Source organism: Salmo salar, chromosome ssa06 (assembly GCF_905237065.1).
Source record: "Salmo salar chromosome ssa06, Ssal_v3.1, whole genome shotgun sequence".
NCBI classification, from domain to species: domain Eukaryota; kingdom Metazoa; phylum Chordata; class Actinopteri; order Salmoniformes; family Salmonidae; genus Salmo; species Salmo salar.
Window position 1 is genome coordinate 13,000,622 of NC_059447.1, and position 18,223 is coordinate 13,018,844.

An 18,223-nucleotide genomic window follows, 5' to 3' on the forward strand; every position below is an offset into this window, starting at 1 on the left:
TTCATTTATTCAAGCTCCACCTCAAATGAATAGTGGGTGAATAGCATTCAAGGTCAAAAATACTCAGAGAAAAGCACATAAAAAGGGAATAACATTCCATTTAAGCGCGCTTAACTCGGGGCTTGTGTGCAAACAGAAATGATGGAGAACTGTGCAGATCCAAATCCTCACAGGAATAATTAGGGCAGCAGGTAGTCTAGCAGTTAAGACCGATGGACCAGGAACTGCAAGGTTGCTGGTTCGAATCCCTGAGTTGACTAGGTGAAAAGCAAGGCCCTTAACCCTAATTGCTCTTGTAAGTCTGCTAAATGACTCAAATGTAGGCTAAATGTCATTTTCCTCTGTTTCTGCAGATTTGAAGGCGTTTATCTGGATAGATGGTACTGTGCAACGTTGGCCTCAGCTCTCCAGTTACCAAACTCACCATTGAGAGAACTGCACCTGATAGATTCAATCTGGCTGGATTCAGAAGTGGATGTGCTCTGTACTGGACTGTCTAGCCGAGACTGTAAACTGGAAGCACTGAGGTAATTGAAGAGATTATTTATTTGATTGATTAAAATAGAAGAAAAAAAATGTATGTCAGCAAGTGCCATTGAATGATGAGGTAACATTTTCTTTCTTGTATGTGTTAATATTTTCTTTGTCACTACAATGACCATTTAGGCAAACATTTGCCTCAAATTGACTTATGCCGCGTTCACGTGCTAGTAGCAACTAGGAAACTCTGAAATCTTTGACTTGCTAACTGGTTGTAGTTATACGCATGCCGCGTTCAACTAGTTAGCAAGTCGGAAATGTAATAGTTTCCTTGTTCTGACTAGCACGTGAATGCGGCATTAATCGAGCATCTGTTGCAATTATGCAAGATTTTAGTTCTGGTTGTCCAAGATTACATGTTACTGCAAACCATGTGCTAATGCCACGCCGAAACAAACTTTCTCATTCGTCGTCGCATCAGTCTGGTGACAGATGCTACGATACCAGTTATGTTACGTGCATCTGTCCACAAGAGGTTAAGTAACATGTAATTACACGTACATTTATAATAGCATGTCTCACAAAAAAAATCTGCCTGTTGATGAAACAAGCTGCCTTAAAATGCATTATATCTGCAATTGCAGTCTCTGCGGGAATGGACTCTCAAACGAGAGACGTGATCATTTGGTCTCGTCTATGAAAACAGTTCTCAGCTGCAACCTGAGAGAGCTGGGCTTGAGTAACTTCACACTGCAGGATTCTGTAGTTGAGGTACTCTCTACTGGACTAGGGAGTCAACACTGTAAACTGGAGATACTGAGGTCAGTAGTTTTTCTGTTAGTACATTCATTTGGACTGTGAATTCAAAGTCATTCATTTCTTTGTCAGGGGTTGTTTGATTTACAAAATAAATGCAGGCATTTGATTTAGCATGTTGATATCTTTGAATTACAAAAAAAATGCATGTTTTAATAAAATGAAATACATCTTGTGTACAGGCTGAATCGAAATACACTACATGACAACTTCTGTGAAGTACTAGTCTCAGCTATCAGCTCAAATTCCTCTCATCTGAAAGAGCTGGACATTGTTCACTGTGACCTGATCGATTCAAGAGTGGAGCTTCTCTCCACTGGACTCAAAAGTCCACACTGTAAACTGGAGAAATTGAGGTCAGTATGTTTCTTGTTCTCAGGTTTGTATTACCTGATGGATATAGCCTGATTTATGTTGACTGATCTCCACATTCAACTCCACACTTTTAATGTTAAAGAAATTTTATGGAGGATTTCTAAAACATCCCATGGATGTTGTGGACAAGCAGTGATCAGGGAAAGTTATACCAAATTCCAAGACACTAAGTACATATTCCTTAGAGCAAGGTGAAAATAATTAAGAGGGATGTCATTAAGAGGCCAATGTTGATTTTAAGACAGCTACAGAGTTCAACAGCTGATATAGGAGAAAACTGTGCATGGATCAAAAACAGATCTGGGACACAGGCTAAAAGGTTTGGGCCAAATCCAACAAAACAGGTAGCTGAGTAAAACATTTTCAATCGTGGTGGTGGCTGGCAGGGACTGGAGAATATCTGTCTTCATATTTTTCTTTGAAATGTTTCATTTAGGCTCTATCAATGTAATCTCAATAACGCAAGTTGTGAAGCACTGGCGTCAGCCATTAAGACCATCCCCTCACACCTGAGAGAGCTGGACCTGAGTAACAACGACCTGAAGGATTCAGGCGTAAAGCTGCTGTCTACTGCCCTGGGGAATCCCCACTGTAAACTGGAGACTCTGAGGTTGGTAGGCTACTCTCTTTTCTATGTTTTGTTATTATATTGATTGAATAATAACGTTTGAAAATAACAACTCATTTGCATATACATATGGGCTTAATTTAATAAATTAGCATGAAATGACTCTCTATCTGTCACGAATCCCACCGAAGGTGGCTCCCCTGCCTGCTCGGGTGGCGCTCGGCGGTCGTCGTCACCGACCTACTAGCCGCCGCTGATCCTTTTTTCCTTTTCGTTTGGTTTGTCTTATTGGTTGCACCTGTTCCTCATTTGTCTTTTGATTTTGGTTATTTAAGCCTGGTTAGCCCGCCCAGTGTTGTGCGGGATTATTTAGCGTCAGGTTGTGTTTTGTATTTGGATGTGCTGGCGATCTACTACTGTTCTATTTTCATGCATGCTGTGCACCTGTTGTTTGGGCACTTTGCATTTTTCACACCCGTTGTGTTGGCGTCGATCGTGTTGTGTTTTTATTGAATAAACACACAGTTCCTCACCTCTGCTCTCTGCGCCTGACTCCTACCACCACTCCTAGCAACAACTGACAGAATCCCGCACTTGCTATGGAGTCAGCAGGAGCAGCCTCCCCTCCTCTCCCATCGATGGAGGAACGGGTCCTTCACCATACCGCCATCCTCCACCGAATCGGCTCAGCGATGGAGCAGATGATGGAGAGGATGGACCGATGGGAGAGGAGTGGCCTCCCTACCGCATCCCCAGCACCAACTCCTCCTCCACCATCTACCCCTCCACCGACGTCCGGACCCGGAGCCCTACGCCTGGCTCTCCCCAGGGAGTACGATGGAGCGGCGGCGGGGTGCCAGGGGTTCCTGCTACAGTTGGATTTGTACCTGGCTACCGTTCATCCAGCTCCCTCCGGAGAGGAGAGCGTAAGCGTCCTCGTCTCCTGCTTAACGGGACGTGCCCTGGAGTGGGCCAACGCAGTGTGGTACGGCCCAGACTCGGCAAGGGATCACTACCCTGAGTTCACCCGCCGGTTCCGGGCCGTGTTCGACCACCCAGCAGAAGGCCGGGCGGCGGGTGAAAGGCTGTTCCACCTGCGTCAGGAGACGAGGAGCGCACAGGACTTTGCTCTGGAGTTCCGGACCTTGGCTGCTGGAGCGGGGTGGAACGACAGGGCCCTGATGGACCACTATCGGTGTAGCCTCCGGGAGGACGTCCGCCGTGAGCTAGCCTGTCGGGACACTACCCTGTCGCTAGACGAACTAATCGACATGTCCATTCGTCTTGACAATCTGCTGGCTGCGCGCGGGCGTCCAGACGGGCCCCTTTTGGTTCCACCTCCAGGTCCTCCAGCTCCCATTCCTATGGAGCTAGGGGGGGCCGCGTCCAGGGGAACCGGAGGAGGAGGCTCCCCTTGTATCCAGTGTGGTCGGAGAGGACACACTACCGACAGGTGCTGGGGAGCTCCTCTGGGAATCGGGATGGCAGGCGGAGCACTCCTCGTCCATCTCAGGTGAGTAAGCACCAACCTCACCCAGAGCTCCCTGTTGGTCACATGTTCGTTTTAGTAACTTTCCCCTTGTTTTCTCCCTCTTTCCAGCATAAGGCGCTAGTCGATTCAGGCGCAGCTGGAAACTTTATGGATCGTGGGCTCGCATTAAGGCTAGGGATTCCCCTGGTGTCATTGGACCAACCTTTCCCCGTGCACTCCTTAGATAGCAGACCATTAGGGTCAGGACTGGTCAGGGAGGCCACGGTGCCACTGGACATGGTAACGCAGGGGGATCATGGGGAACGGATTAGTCTCTTCCTCATTGATTCTCCTGCGTTTCCGGTGGTGCTGGGGATTCCCTGGCTGGCCAATCACAATCCCAATATTTCGTGGAGACAGGGGGCTCTCAGAGGGTGGTCAGAGGAGTGCTCAGGCAGGTGTAAGGGAGTTTCCATCGGTGCGACGACGGTGGAGAGTCCAGACCAGGTTTCCACTGTGCGCATTCCCTCAGAATATGCCGATTTGGCTATCGCCTTCTGTAAAAAGAGGGCGACCCGATTACCACCTCATCAACGAGGGGATTGCGTGATAAATCTCCAGGTAAACGCTGCACTTCCCAGGAGTCACGTGTACCCATTGTCACAGGAGGAGACGTTGGCTATGGAGACATATGTCACGGAATCTCTGAGACAGGGGTATATTCGGCCCTCCATGTCACCCGTCTCCTCGAGTTTCTTTTTCGTGAAGAAAAAGGATGGAGGGTTGCGTCCGTGCATTGATTATCGAGGTCTAAATTCCATCACAGTAGGGTTCAGTTACCCACTACCTCTCATCGCTACGGCGGTGGAATCATTTCACGGCGCGTTTTTTTCACGAAACTGGACCTCAGGAGCGCGTACAATCTGGTGCGTATCCGGGGAGGAGACGAGTGGAAAACCGCATTTAGTACCACATCGGGCCACTATGAGTACCTCGTCATGCCGTACGGGTTAAAGAATGCTCCAGCCGTCTTTCAATCCTTTGTTGACGAGATTCTCAGGGACCTGCACGGACAGGGGGTGGTGGTGTATATTGACGACATCTTGATTTATTCCGCCACCCGCGCCGCGCATGTCTCCCTGGTGCGCAAGGTGCTTGAGCGACTGCTGGAGAATGACCTGTACGTCAAGGCTGAGAAATGTGAGTTTTTCAAACGAGCCGTTTCCTTCCTGGGGTATCGCATTTCCACCTCGGGGGTGGTGATGGAGGATGACCGCGTAAAGCCGTGCGTAATTGGCCGACTCCGACCACGGTAAAGGAGGTGCAGCGGTTTTTAGGGTTTGCCAATTACTACCGGAGGTTTATCCGGGGCTTTGGTCAAGTTGCTGCTCCCATTACCTCACTGCTGAAGGGGGTCCGGCGCGCTTGCGCTGGTCAGCAGAGGCGAACAGAGCGTTCAGTCGCCTGAAGGAGCTGTTTACCGTCGCTCCAGTGCTGGCTCATCCGGATCCCTCTTTGGCATTCATAGTGGAGGTGGACGCGTCCGAGACTGGGGTGGGGGCCGTGCTATCACAGCGCTCGTGCACGCCACCCAAACTCCGCCCGTGCGCTTTCTTCTCTAGGAAGCTAGGGCCGGCGGAGCAGAACTATGATGTGGGGGACAGGGAGTTGTTAGCTGTGGTCAAGGCTCTGAAGGTGTGGAGACATTGGCTTGAGGGGGCAAAGCACCCTTTCCTCATCTGGACTGACCACCGTAATCTCGAGTACATCCGGGCAGCTAGGAGACTGAATCCGCGTCAGGCCAGGTGGGCCATGTTCTTTACCCGTTTCCGGTTCACCATCTCTTATCGGCCAGGTTCACTGAACACGAAGGCCGACGCACTGTCCCGCCTATATGACACCGAGGAGAGGGCCATCGATCCGGCTCCCATTCTTCCGGCGTCGTGTTTGGTAGCTCCGGTGGTGTGGGAGTTGGACGCGGAGATCGAGCGGGCGTTAAGGTCGGAACCTGCACCATCGCAGTGTCCGACAGGGGTTCAGTACGTACCGCTTGGTCTCCGTGATCGATTGATTCGATGGGCCCATAATCTCCCCTCTTCGGGTCACCCTGGGATCGAGAGGACAGTGCGGAACCTGAGGGGGAAGTACTGGTGGCCCACCTTGGGTAAGGACGTGCGGTTTTATGTTTCCTCCTGCTCGGTGTGCGCTCAGAGCAAGGCTCCTCGACACCTGCCTAGAGGGAAATTACACCCCCTTCCCGTTCCACAGCGGCCGTGGTCACACTTATCAGTGGACTTCCTCACTGACCTTCCCGTATCACAGGGGAACACCACTATCCTGGTCGTTGTGGATCGGTTCTCGAAGTCCTGTCGTCTCATCCCGTTGCCCGGTCTCCCCTACGGCTCTGCAGACTGCGGAGGCCCTGTTTACCCATGTCTTCCGGCACTATGGGGTGCCCGAGGACATCGTTTCTGATCGGGGTCCCCAGTTCACGTCCAGAGTTTGGAGGGCGTTCATGGAACGTTTGGGGGTCTCGGTCAGCCTGACCTCGGGTTTCCACCCCGAGAGTAATGGGCAGGTGGAGAGGGTGAACCAAGAGGTGGGTAGGTTTCTAAGGACGTATTGCCAGGACCGGCCCAGAGAATGGGCGAGATACGTGCCATGGGCAGAAATAGCCCAGAATTCTCTACGGCACTCATCAACCAACATGTCACCGTTCCAGTGCGTGTTGGGCTACCAGCCGGTCCTGGCTCCATGGCACCAGAGCCAGACCGAGGCTCCTGCGGTGGAGGATTGGGTGCAGCGCTCGAAGGACACCTGGAGAGCCGTCAAAGACGCACTTACAAAGGCGAGTGGACGGCAGAAGAAGAGCGCTGACCAGCACCGCAGTGAGACCCCTGTGTTTGCACCAGGGGATCGAGTCTGGCTCTCGGCTAGAAACCTGCCCCTCCGCTTGCCCTGCCGGAAGCTAGGCCCGCAGTGTGTAGGGCCGTTTAAAGTCCTGAGGAGGATAAACGAGGTGTGTTACCGGTTACAACTTCCATCTTACTACCGTATTAACCCCTCGTTTCATGTGTCTCTCCTCAGGCCGGTGGTGGCTGGTCCCATGCAGGAAGGTGAGGTGCCGGAGGTTCCTCCCCCCCGCTGGACATTGGGGGTCCCCGGCGTATAAAATACGCGCCATTCTGGACTCCAGACTTCGGGGGCGGGGCCTACAGTACCTCGTCGACTGGGAGGGGTACGGCGCGGAGGAGAGGTGCTGGGTACCCAGGAGGGACATTTTGGACCCTCCACTACTGAGGGAGTTCCACCGCCTTCATGGGGATCGCCCTGCGCCTCGTCCTCCGGGTCGCCCTCGAGGTCGGTGGCGGCACGCTGCGGGAGCCGCGCGTCAGGAGGGGGGTACTGTCACGAATCCCACCGAAGGTGGCTCCCCTGCCTGCTCGGGCGGCGCTCGGCGGTCGTCGTCACCGACCTACTAGCCGCCGCTGATCCTTTTTTCCTTTTCGTTTGGTTTGTCTTATTGGTTGCACCTGTTCCTCATTTGTCTTTTGATTTTGGTTATTTAAGCCTGGTTAGCCCGCCCAGTGTTGTGCGGGATTATTTAGCGTCAGGTTGTGTTTTGTATTTGGATGTGCTGGCGATCTACTACTGTTCTATTTTCATGCATGCTGTGCACCTGTTGTTTGGGCACTTTGCATTTTTCACGCCCGTTGTGTTGGCGTCGATCGTGTTGTGTTTTTATTGAATAAACACACAGTTCCTCACCTCTGCTCTCTGCGCCTGACTCCTACCACCACTCCTAGCAACGACTGACACTATCCAACCAACTCTTTCTAAGGTATCGGCCCACGAGAATTGTTAACTGCCCCATCACAATCTCCTGTCAACTTTTACCATGGCTTTTATCCAAAGACATACGACATTAGGCTACTTATTCATGATTGGTGTCATCTAGGGCTCTATTCAATCTGTCAAAATGAAGCATTACAGATTCCTTGAAAGAAATGTGAAGGTGATTTCCGATTCCGCTAACATGCAGCTTTTAACGTGAATGCATTATCCGCTCAAGCAGGAACATAGCCTTTACATTTCAATCCTGCTGTAAACATTTTTAGTAGCCTATGGTCGGGTAAAACTTTGGCCTTTTATAAATGCATTTCATGCAATTCTACATCATTTTACATGACTGGAGACTTGGGCAGAAACTTTTGTTTTTATACCGCACAAATGATTGAAATGGCAGGCTACTTTGACACTGACAAACTGACCGAGGTACAGATGGTTTTATATTCACACATTCAGACATTCAACAGACATTCAGCAGACATTCGCCAAAAGCAATTTAAAAATGTAAAAATCAATAACTAATTCACCGTTTGTCACAGAATCATCAAACTTGATATGATTTATTCTATAAATGTCTAACATACTTTTACAACCTTTGTTTTGAGGAAAGATTTCAGTTTAGATTTTTATAGAAATACATCAAATCTATATGATGCCATTTAAAGCGGTATAAATCAATAACTAATTTACCGTTTGTCACAGAAACATCAAACTAGATATGATTTATTCTATAAATGTCTAGCATACTTTTACAACCTTTGTTTTGAGTACAAATTCCAGTTGACTTGATAGAAATACATAATCTATCAAATGCCATTTAAAGCGGTATAAATGAATAATGTTTTCACTGATTATGACAGAATCGTCAAACTAGGTATGATTTATTCTATAAATGTCTAGCATACTTTTACAACCTTTGCTTTAAGTAGAAATTCCAGTTTTGATTTGATAGAAATACATAAAATCTCAAATATTGCCTTTAAAGATGAAGAAATCAATAACTAATTCAGTGATTGTCGCAGAAAAAAGTGAAAATATGCATTTATTTGCAATAACTTTAAATAAATTTTAATTTCAAGTGCAATTTGTTCTATATGAAGTTGTACAATATTTACAATCTTAAATTGTATGCTAAATCAATGTTTACATTTTTAGTGCAACAGATCAACTCAAAGTTTATTTGTCACGTGCGCCGAATACAACAGGTGAAGACCTTACAGTGAAATGCTTACTTACAGGCTCAAACCAATGTTGCGGAAAAAAGGTGTGTGTGTGTGTGTGTGTGTGTGTGTGTGTGTGTGTGTGTGTGTGTGTGTGTGTGTGTGTGTGTGTGTGTGTGTGTGTGTGTGTGGGTAAGTAAAGAAATAAATAAATAAAACAACAGTAAAAAGACATTTGAAAATAAGAGTAGCAAGGCTATATACAGACATCGGTTAGTCAGGCTTATTGAGGTAGTATGTACATGTAGGTATGGTTAAAGTGACATTGCATATATGATGAACAGAGAGTAGCAGTAGCGTAAAAAGAGGGGTTGGCGGGTGGTGGGACACAATGCAGATAGCCCGGTTAGCCAATGTGCGGGAGCACTGGTTGGTCTGGCCAATTGAGGTAGTATGTACATGGATGTATAGTTAAAGTGACCATGCATATAAGATAAACAGAGAGTAGCAGCAGCGTAAAAGAGGGGTTTGGGGGGGGGGGGGGCACACAATGCAAATAGTCTGGGTAACCATTTGGTTACCTGTTCAGGAGTTTTATGGCTTGGGGGTAAAAACTGTTGAAAAGCCTTTTTGTCCTAGACTTGGCACTCCGGTACTGCTTGCCATGCGGTAGTAGAGAGAACAGTCTATGACTGGGGTGGCTGGGGTCTTTGACAATATTTAGGGCCTTCCTCTGACACCGCCTGGTGTAGAGGTCCTGAATGGCAGGCAGCTTAGCCCCAGTGATGTACTGGGCCGTACGCACTACCCTCTGAAGTGCCTTGCGGTCGGAGGCCGAGCAATTGCCGTACCAGGCAGTGATGCAACCGGTCAGGATGCTCTCGAAGTTGCAGCTGTAGAACCTTTTGAGGATCTCAGGACCCATGCCAAATCTTTTTAGTTTCCTGAGGGGGAATAGGCTTTGTCGTGCCCTCTTCACAACTGTCTTGGTGTGTTTGGACCATTCTAGTTTGTTGTTGATGTGGACACCAAGGAATTTGAAGCTCCCACTACAGCCCCGTTGATGAGAATGGGGATGTGCTTGGTGCTCCTTTTCCTGTAGTCCACAATCATCTCCTTAGTCTTGGTTACGTTGAGGGATATGTTATTCTGGCACCACCCGGCCAGGTCTCTGACATCCTCCCTATAGGCTGTCTCGTCGTTGTCGGTGATCAGGCCTACCACTGTTGTGTCGTCAGCAAACTTAATGATGGTTTTGGAGTCATGCCTGGCCATGCAGTCGTGGGTGAACAGGGAGTACAGGAGGGGACTGAGCACGCACCCCTGGGGAGCTCCAGTGTTGAGGATCAGCGTGGCAGATGTGTTGCTACCTACCCTCACCACCCGGGGTAGGCCCGTCAGGAAGTCCAGGATCCACATTTTAAAGTAGTTAAAAGTCACAACAGTTATGTATTTATACGTCTCTAATTTAACAGCAAAGAGGCCCCTTCCAATCATTTTCAATTTTGGCTTTGTAAAATTCCTTCTTTGTCATCCTCAGACAAGCTGAATGGTACCATCTCCTGAGGTAATAGATTCACCTGTTCAACACTTACAGCCAAATGTTTAATACCCCGGGTATTCCCAGAAAACATTCTGGAGAGTCTATAGATTCAGTGGTCACTTTATTAGGTACAGCCCCCTTTGCATCTGGAACAGTGTGAATTCAAAACAGTTGATGAAACTGGGAAAGGAGATAGACTGTTCAAGTTTTTAAGTCCAGTTGGAGTTTATTACAGTCAGTACTTTTCTGAGTCACAAAAGGCCATCACAGACTGTGCTATTTGCAAATCTTTTAAAACATCCAGAAAGACAGTGGTCCTAGAAGGGCATTTATACTTTAAAATACATATTTTATGTAAGTGGATGTGGATGAAAGAATTCTGGCCTAGTTTCATATTTGTTTCTTTACCTCCAACTCTATATATCCAAGTGAGCCTATGAGGACCTTGGGGATCAGATTTACCATTATACCCATTGATCAAACGTATAACAGACAGACACTGCTCAAAAGGAGTTGTTTGTGATATCTACACTCAGTTGCCACTTTATTAGGTTCACCACCCTATTCACCAAAATAAATTGCTCCTACACACACCAAGTCCAGTGGTCTTGGCTTGCTAGACACCAAAGCATGCAGAGAAGTATTCAGGTATTCTGTTGCTGTTTGTTTGAACTTTAGAATGTGCTAAATGAAAGTTCTTTGTTTCTGGCCATTTTGAGCCTGTAATCGAACCCACAAATGCTGATGCTCCAGATACTCAACTAGTCTAAAGGCCAGTTTTATTGCTTCTCTATTCAGAACAATAGTTTTCAGCTGTGCTAACATAATTACAAAAGGGTTTTCTAATGATCAATTAGCCTTTAAAAATGATCAACTTGGATTAGCTAACACAACGTGCCATTGGAACACAGGAGTGATGGTTGCTGATAATGGGCCTCTGTACGCCTATGTAGATATTCCATTAAAACTCTGCCGTTTCCAGTTACAATAATAATTTACAATATTAACAATGTACACTGTATTTCTGATCAATTTGATGATATTTTAATGGACAAAAAAAAAAGGCTTTTCTTTAAAAAACAAGGACATTTCTAAGTGACCCAAACTTTTGAACGTTAGTGTATGTTATGGTTCACTCTTAGTTTTCCACTGTGGAATGTCCATGTTGATCCTCTTGGTTGTCTTGGTCCTCTTGATCCATCCAGCTGTTCTTTGTTAGTCAGACCTGACCCCTTCATCCCGTAGTTTTTTCCTGTAATCTAATTGAATATGGCTGAAGATGCAGAATTTTATGCCAGGCCCCTTCTAACAGGGTATAACAGACTAGTTAGAACTTTGACCACATGCCCTCTAGATGGTCTACATGCCCTCTGTCAAATCAAAACCGGATTTTTTCCACAAAACAAAAGTTGTAAAAGTATACTAGACATTTATAGAATAAATCATATCTAGTTTGATGATTCTGTGACAAACGGTGAATTAGTCTGTTGAATGTCTGTTGAATGTCAGAATATGTGAATATAAAACCAACTTTACCTCAGTGACAAACTGACAATCTGAGATTAATAAAACTACCTTGTCTTGAATCCATCAACAGCCTAGGCCTAGGTGTGTGGAGAGACACATTGTAGGCTACAATATGAGGAGGAAATTATAGTCCTAAAAATGTTTTTCTTGTTTCACTGACTCACCCAATGGTGATGGCGATTTGCTTGTGCCAAATGCCCCTCTCTCTCTAGCCTAAAGCATATTTTATTGAACTAGGCAAGTCAGTTAAGAACAAATTCTTATTTACAAAGACGGCCTCCCCGACCAAACCCTCCCCTTACCCGGATGATGCTGGGCCATTTATGCGCCGCCCTATGGGACTCCCGATCACGGCCATTGTGATACAGCCCGGGATCTAACCCGGGTCTGTAGTGACGCCTCTAGCACTGAGATGACAAGCATTTCATTACACCCACAATAACATCTGCTAAACACGTGTATGTGACCAATACAATTTCATGCAGTGCCTTACACCGCAGTGCCACTCAGGACGTCTAGTGTGTATAACATGTACCCGACTGTAGGCTATTCCTTGTTATTTGGCTACAATCCACAGCTAGGCTCAATAGTTAAATATATATAAATATATATATATATATATATATATAACACTGCTCAAAAAAATAAAGGGAACACTTAAACAACACAATGTAACTCCAAGTCAATCACACTTCTGTGAAATCAAACTGTCCACTTAGGAAGCAACACTGATTGACAATACATTTCACATGCTGTTGTGCAAATGGAATAGACAACAGGTGGAAATTATAGGCAATTAGCAAGACACCCCCAATAAAGGAGTGGTTCTGCAGGTGGGGACCACAGACCATTTCACAGTTCCTATGCTTCCTGGCTGATGTTTTGGTCACTTTTGAATGCTGGCGGTGCTTTCACTCTAGTGGTAGCATGAGACGGAGTCTACAACCCACACAAGTGGCTCAGGTAGTGCAGCTCATCCAGGATGGCACATCAATGCGAGCTGTGGCAAGAAGGTTTGCTGTGTCTGTCAGCGTAGTGTCCAGAGCATGGAGGCGCTACCAGGAGACAGGCCAGTACATCAGGAGACGTGGAGGAGGCCGTAGGAGGGCAACAACCCAGCAGCAGGACCGCTACCTCCGCCTTTGTGCAAGGAGGAGCAGGAGAAGCACTGCCAGAGCCCTGCGAAATGACCTCCAGCAGGCCACAAATGTGCATGTGTCTGCTCAAACGGCCAGAAACAGACTCCATGAGGGTGGTATGAGGGCCCGACGTCCACAGGTGGGGGTTGTGCTTACAGCCCAACACCGTGCAGGACGTTTGGCATTTGCCAGAGAACACCAAGATTGGCAAATTCGCCACTGGCACCCTCTGCTCTTCACAGATGAAAGCAGGTTCACACTGAGCACGTGACGGACGTGACAGAGTCTGGAGACGCCGTGGAGAACGTTCTGCTGCCTGCAACATCCTCCAGCATGATTGGTTTGGTGGTGGGTCAGTCATGGTGTGGGGTGGCATTTCTTTGTGGGGCCGCACAGCCCTCCATGTGCTCGCCAGAGGTAGCCTGACTGCCATTAGGTACCGAGATGAGATCCTCAGACCCCTTGTGAGACCATATGCTGGTGCGGTTGGCCCTGGGTTCCTCCTAATGCAAGACAATGCTAGACCTCATGTGGCTGGAGTGTGTCAGCAGTTCCTGCAAGAGGAAGGCATTGATGCTATGGACTGGCCCGCCCGTTCCCCAGACCTGAATCCAATTGAGCACATCTGGGACATCATGTCTCGCTCCATCCACCAACGCCACGTTGCACCACAGACTGTCCAGGAGTTGGCGGATGCTTTAGTCCAGGTCTGGGAGGAGATCCCTCAGGAGACCATCCGCCACCTCATCAGGAGCATGCCCAGGCGTTGTAGGGAGGTCATACAGGCACGTAGAGGCCACACACACTACTGAGCCTCATTTTGACTTGTTTTAAGGACATTACATCAAAGTTGGAACAGCCTGTAGTGTGGTTTTCCACTTTACTTTTGAGTGTGACTCCAAATCCAGACCTCCATGGGTTGATAAATTGGATTTCCATTGATTATTTTTGTGATTTTGTTGTCAGCACATTCAACTATGTAAAGAAAAAAGTATTTAATAGAATTATTTCTTTCATTCAGATCTAGGATGTGTTGTTTAAGTGTTCCCTTTATTTTTTTGAGCAGTATATATATATATATATATATATATATATATATATATATATATATATATTATATATTTAACTATTGATACTCTGTGGCTAAATTATAGGCCTTCTCATGGTGTAGGCTATTCTGAACGATTTATTTCTTTCTGAACAGAGAGCAGTAATTATACAACTTTGTCAAATGTATTTCAATTTATCATGGAGTGCTGCAGTTCGTTCAGAACCCTTCGCGACTATGATTTTATAAGGAAATAAACAATGAAGTGCAACGCTGGAGAGATGAGAGTTGCAGGCTTATGTCTATCAGAGCAGAGAGGGAGAGAGATCATAGAAAGTGAATCTCATTCTACTTATGTGAGAGATACTGGCGCGCTTCTCACACAGCCACGACTATGCGTTGGTCTCAAACATAGGTTACAATGTTGCGCAAACCATAGAATCTACTTTTTCACATTACGAGGCAACTCGAAAGAACTTTGATCGCTTTTATTAGAATTTTTACATTGCAGAAAGTTATTTTTCATGCCAGGAGAGGTTTGTTTACTTACTTAGTTTACTTACTTACTGACTATTGTCCCCATGGGGAAATTTTGTTGCAGTGTCATGTACACATTTAAAGTGGCGTTTAAATACAAAACAAAATTGACAATACAACTTTCATAACAGTTACGTACCAATAAAAATAATAATAATAAATAAAATAAAAAGACTAGCCTGCTGGCCTTACTGAGTCGATGGGAACATTAGCCCGAGCTATTTAGGAGGGATATCACACCTGGCACAAATGATTGTCTAGTTATGTTTTGCCTGCTGAGGGGTGCCCTATACCTGCGCCCAGAGGAGAGTAGTTCAAAGTCCGGGTACAGGGGGTGGCTTGGGTCTAAAATGATTTTGTGAGCCTTACGGAGGGCCCTGATCTTAAAGATCTCATCCAGGCCTGTCTGTTTGACTCCAAGTACCTTGCTGAGGGCCCTGACCTTAAAGATCCCATCCAGGCCTGTCTGTTTGACTCCAAGTACCTTGCTGAGGGCCCTGATCTTAAAGATCTCATCCAGGCCTGTCTGTTTGACTCCAAGTACCTTGCTGAGGGCCCTGATCTTAAAGATCTCATCCAGGCCTGTCTGTTTGACTCCAAGTACCTTGCTGAGGGCCCTGATCTTAAAGATCTCATCCAGGCCTGTCTGTTTGACTCCAAGTACCTTGCTGAGGGCCCTGACCTTAAAGATCTCATCCAGGCCTGTCTGTTTGACTCCAAGTACCTTGCTGAGGGCCCTGATCTTAAAGATCTCATCCAGGCCTGTCTGTTTGATCCCAAGTACCTTGCTGAGGGCCCTGACCTTAAAGATCTCATCCAGGCCTGTCTGTTTGACTCCAAGTACCTTGCTGAAGGCCCTGACCTTAAAGATCTCATCCAGGCCTGTCTGTTTGACTCCAAGTACCTTGCTGAGGGCCCTGACCTTAAAGATCTCATCCAGGCCTGTCTGTTTGACTCCAAGTACCTTGCTGAAGGCCCTGACCTTAAAGATCCCATCCAGGCCTGTCTGTTTGACTCCAAGTACCTTGCTGAGGGCCCTGACCTTAAAGATCTCATCCAGGCCTGTCTGTTTGACTCCAAGTACCTTGCTGAGGGCCCTGATCTTAAAGATCCCATCCAGGCCTGTCTGTTTGACTCCAAGTACCTTGCTGAGGGCCCTGACCTTAAAGATCTCATCCAGGCCTGTCTGTTTGACTCCAAGTACCTTGCTGAGGGCCCTGACCTTAAAGATCTCATCCAGGCCTGTCTGTTTGACTCCAAGTACCTTGCTTGCTGTGGTAATAATCCTTCTCAGCATATTTCTCTGGTTGACAGTGGCATTGCCAAACCAACAACAATACAAAAAGTTAAAATACTCTCAATAAAAGATTTGTAAAACCGAGTCGATATAGTACAGTCTACATTAAAAGATCCCAGCTTTTTGAGAAAGTACAGTCTCTGTTGGCTCTTTTTGTAGGTCAGGTCTGTATATTTACTCCACTGAAGCTTATTGTCCAAAAGGACACCCAGATATTTGTATTCCTCTACAATTTCTATAGTCTGACCTCTGATGGATGTTGCAGAGGTAAGTGTTGTACGCTTCCTGAAGTCTACTGTATGCACATCTCTTTGGTCTTGTTGGTATTGAGGACCAAGTGTGATTCCTCACACCACTCTACAAAGTCATCAAGGACCGGGCCATGATGTTCCATGAGGTACCGGATCTGGTCAAATAGGTTCCAGAACAAAACAGTCTAAAACGGAGAAGCTTAAATGAAGCACTGCTTAAACACAAGGCAGAAATGTTTTGTACCAAAAATTGCACCCAACAGTTGTGAACATCAATATACATCGCTCTAGAATTGAAGAGAACCAATGCATATTTATTAGACAATAGGAGAACGATAACAAATTGCGCAATTGATTTCGATTTTTCGTGTCAGCTTTCTTTTCTGACTGGCGAGTTTGTTTAGGCTACATTATCATCTAATCAAACATCAACAATGTTATATCCCACGAACGGGAACACTTACTGTAAGTAGTTGCTGTATCGGTGCGTTTAATCCCCATCGATAAATCAATTATGATAAATAAACACGTGGGTCCAAACTTTTTGTCCCATGTCTACGATTTCCGACGATACCCCCATCCTTTTGAGACATAGTTTCACACTTTTCTCCGATAGTAAAGTACAGGAGAAAAGGTGGTTTGCACAGGTAATCCTATGAATATTGTCTGTTTCTATTTTGAAAGCAATCCTTTGGCAGATAGGTGTATCATAAAGTGGGCGTGTCTTGAGCCTTGCAATTTGGTCTCATGTCTGAATCTGCTGTGAGCGATAAAAGCAGGATTTAAGTGCCAAGGATCGTCATTACCTCTCCTTGCAGGCTGCCATTCTGTAGAGTCACAGAGGAAGGCTGTGATTCTCTGGCTTCAGCACTAACGTCAAACCCCTCCCACCTGAGAGAGCTGGACCTGAGCTACAATCACCCAGGAGATTCAGGAGTGAAGATGCTCTCTGCTACAATGGAAGATCCAGACTGTAGACTGAAAATCAAGTAAGTGCAGTTGATGAAAATAATGCAAGATACTCTATTAAGACCTTTGAGTATATTCACACTGTCTGTTCTCCTGCCTCTCACACAGTATTGACCACAACGAAGAGTGCTGGGTGAATCTGGAGCTGCTGAAGAAGTGTAAGAATGCATTATACTTGACATGGTACAAAAGTATTATACTACACATAAACATTGTTTTAAAATCGTTTGACAGCCCATGTAACAATACACTCCTGATTTAATCCAGTTGATCCTCTCCTCTTACCTCTTCTCTTGTCTACAGATGCCTGTGATCTCACACTGGACCCAAACACAGCAAACAAACACCTCTCTCTGTCTGAAGGAAACAGAGCGGTGAGATATGAGATTGAGGAACAGCCATATCCTGATCACCCGGAGAGATTTTATGACGCTTTTCAGGTTCTTTGTAGAGAGGGTCTGACTGAGCGTCATTACTGGGAAATGGAGTCAACTGATGACGTTGTTCTCGGCGTGACGTACAAAGGAATCAAAAGAAAAGGCAGCATCAGTAATGACTTTGTCATTGGACACAATGACAAGTCCTGGTGTATGGAGTACAAAACACATTTCTGTCATAATGGCGCAGATATTGAATTCCCCCCCTTTAGGGACCCCTCCAGGCACAGAATAGGAGTGTATCTGGACTGGCCGGCCGGCACTCTGTCCTTCTACACGGTCTTCTCTGACACATTGACCCACCTGTACACATTCCACACCACATTCACTGAGCCCCTCTATCCAGCTTTTGGACTAGCCGGCTGTAACCCTTGCTCAGTGTCGTTGTGCCAGGTAGAGTAGCCTTTTCGGTCCTGGAGGAACACCTGGGTCTCCATGACAACAGTCACACACACCATCCTGTTCTAACCGTGTGACTTGATGGCGTTGACAGTGGTCATGAATTCAGATATGGACATGAATAAATCACAGTTGTCGTGAGAGGATTATATTGTATTCCTGTGACTGTACATCCGTGTTCTGTAAAAAGCCTTTGACTTTGAATACGAGATATTTTATTGTTAAGTGTGATCAAATTATTTGTAAATATTACTCGTTTGTTAAATGTGTTGCATCATACAGGAAACATAACACACCTGTCTGTGTACAGGAGGCCAGAGTTTCTCAAGAGAAATAAAGCTTTGGTTTAGACACTAA

At 46.3% G+C, this 18,223-nt stretch overlaps 1 protein-coding gene across 4 annotated transcripts in view; it reads left to right on the top strand.

Moving 5' to 3' along the window:
- The window catches only part of LOC106606377 (NACHT, LRR and PYD domains-containing protein 12), a 38,755-nt gene extending 20,532 nt beyond the window's left edge, over positions 1 to 18,223 (top strand). For 3 of the 4 annotated variants that reach the window (XM_045719769.1, XM_045719767.1, XM_045719768.1), the window contains 7 exons: positions 354 to 527; positions 1,125 to 1,301; positions 1,479 to 1,652; positions 2,108 to 2,281; positions 16,880 to 17,050; positions 17,139 to 17,188; positions 17,334 to 18,223. In XM_045719769.1, the coding sequence (XP_045575725.1) occupies positions 354 to 527; positions 1,125 to 1,301; positions 1,479 to 1,652; positions 2,108 to 2,281; positions 16,880 to 17,050; positions 17,139 to 17,188; positions 17,334 to 17,869 (1,456 nt within the window). In that variant the 3' untranslated portion in view covers positions 17,870 to 18,223. Of the gene's footprint in view, positions 1 to 353; positions 528 to 1,124; positions 1,302 to 1,478; positions 1,653 to 2,107; positions 2,282 to 16,879; positions 17,051 to 17,138; positions 17,214 to 17,333 lie in introns of all 4 variants that reach the window. The other variant, XM_014202529.2, reaches the window with a different exon arrangement.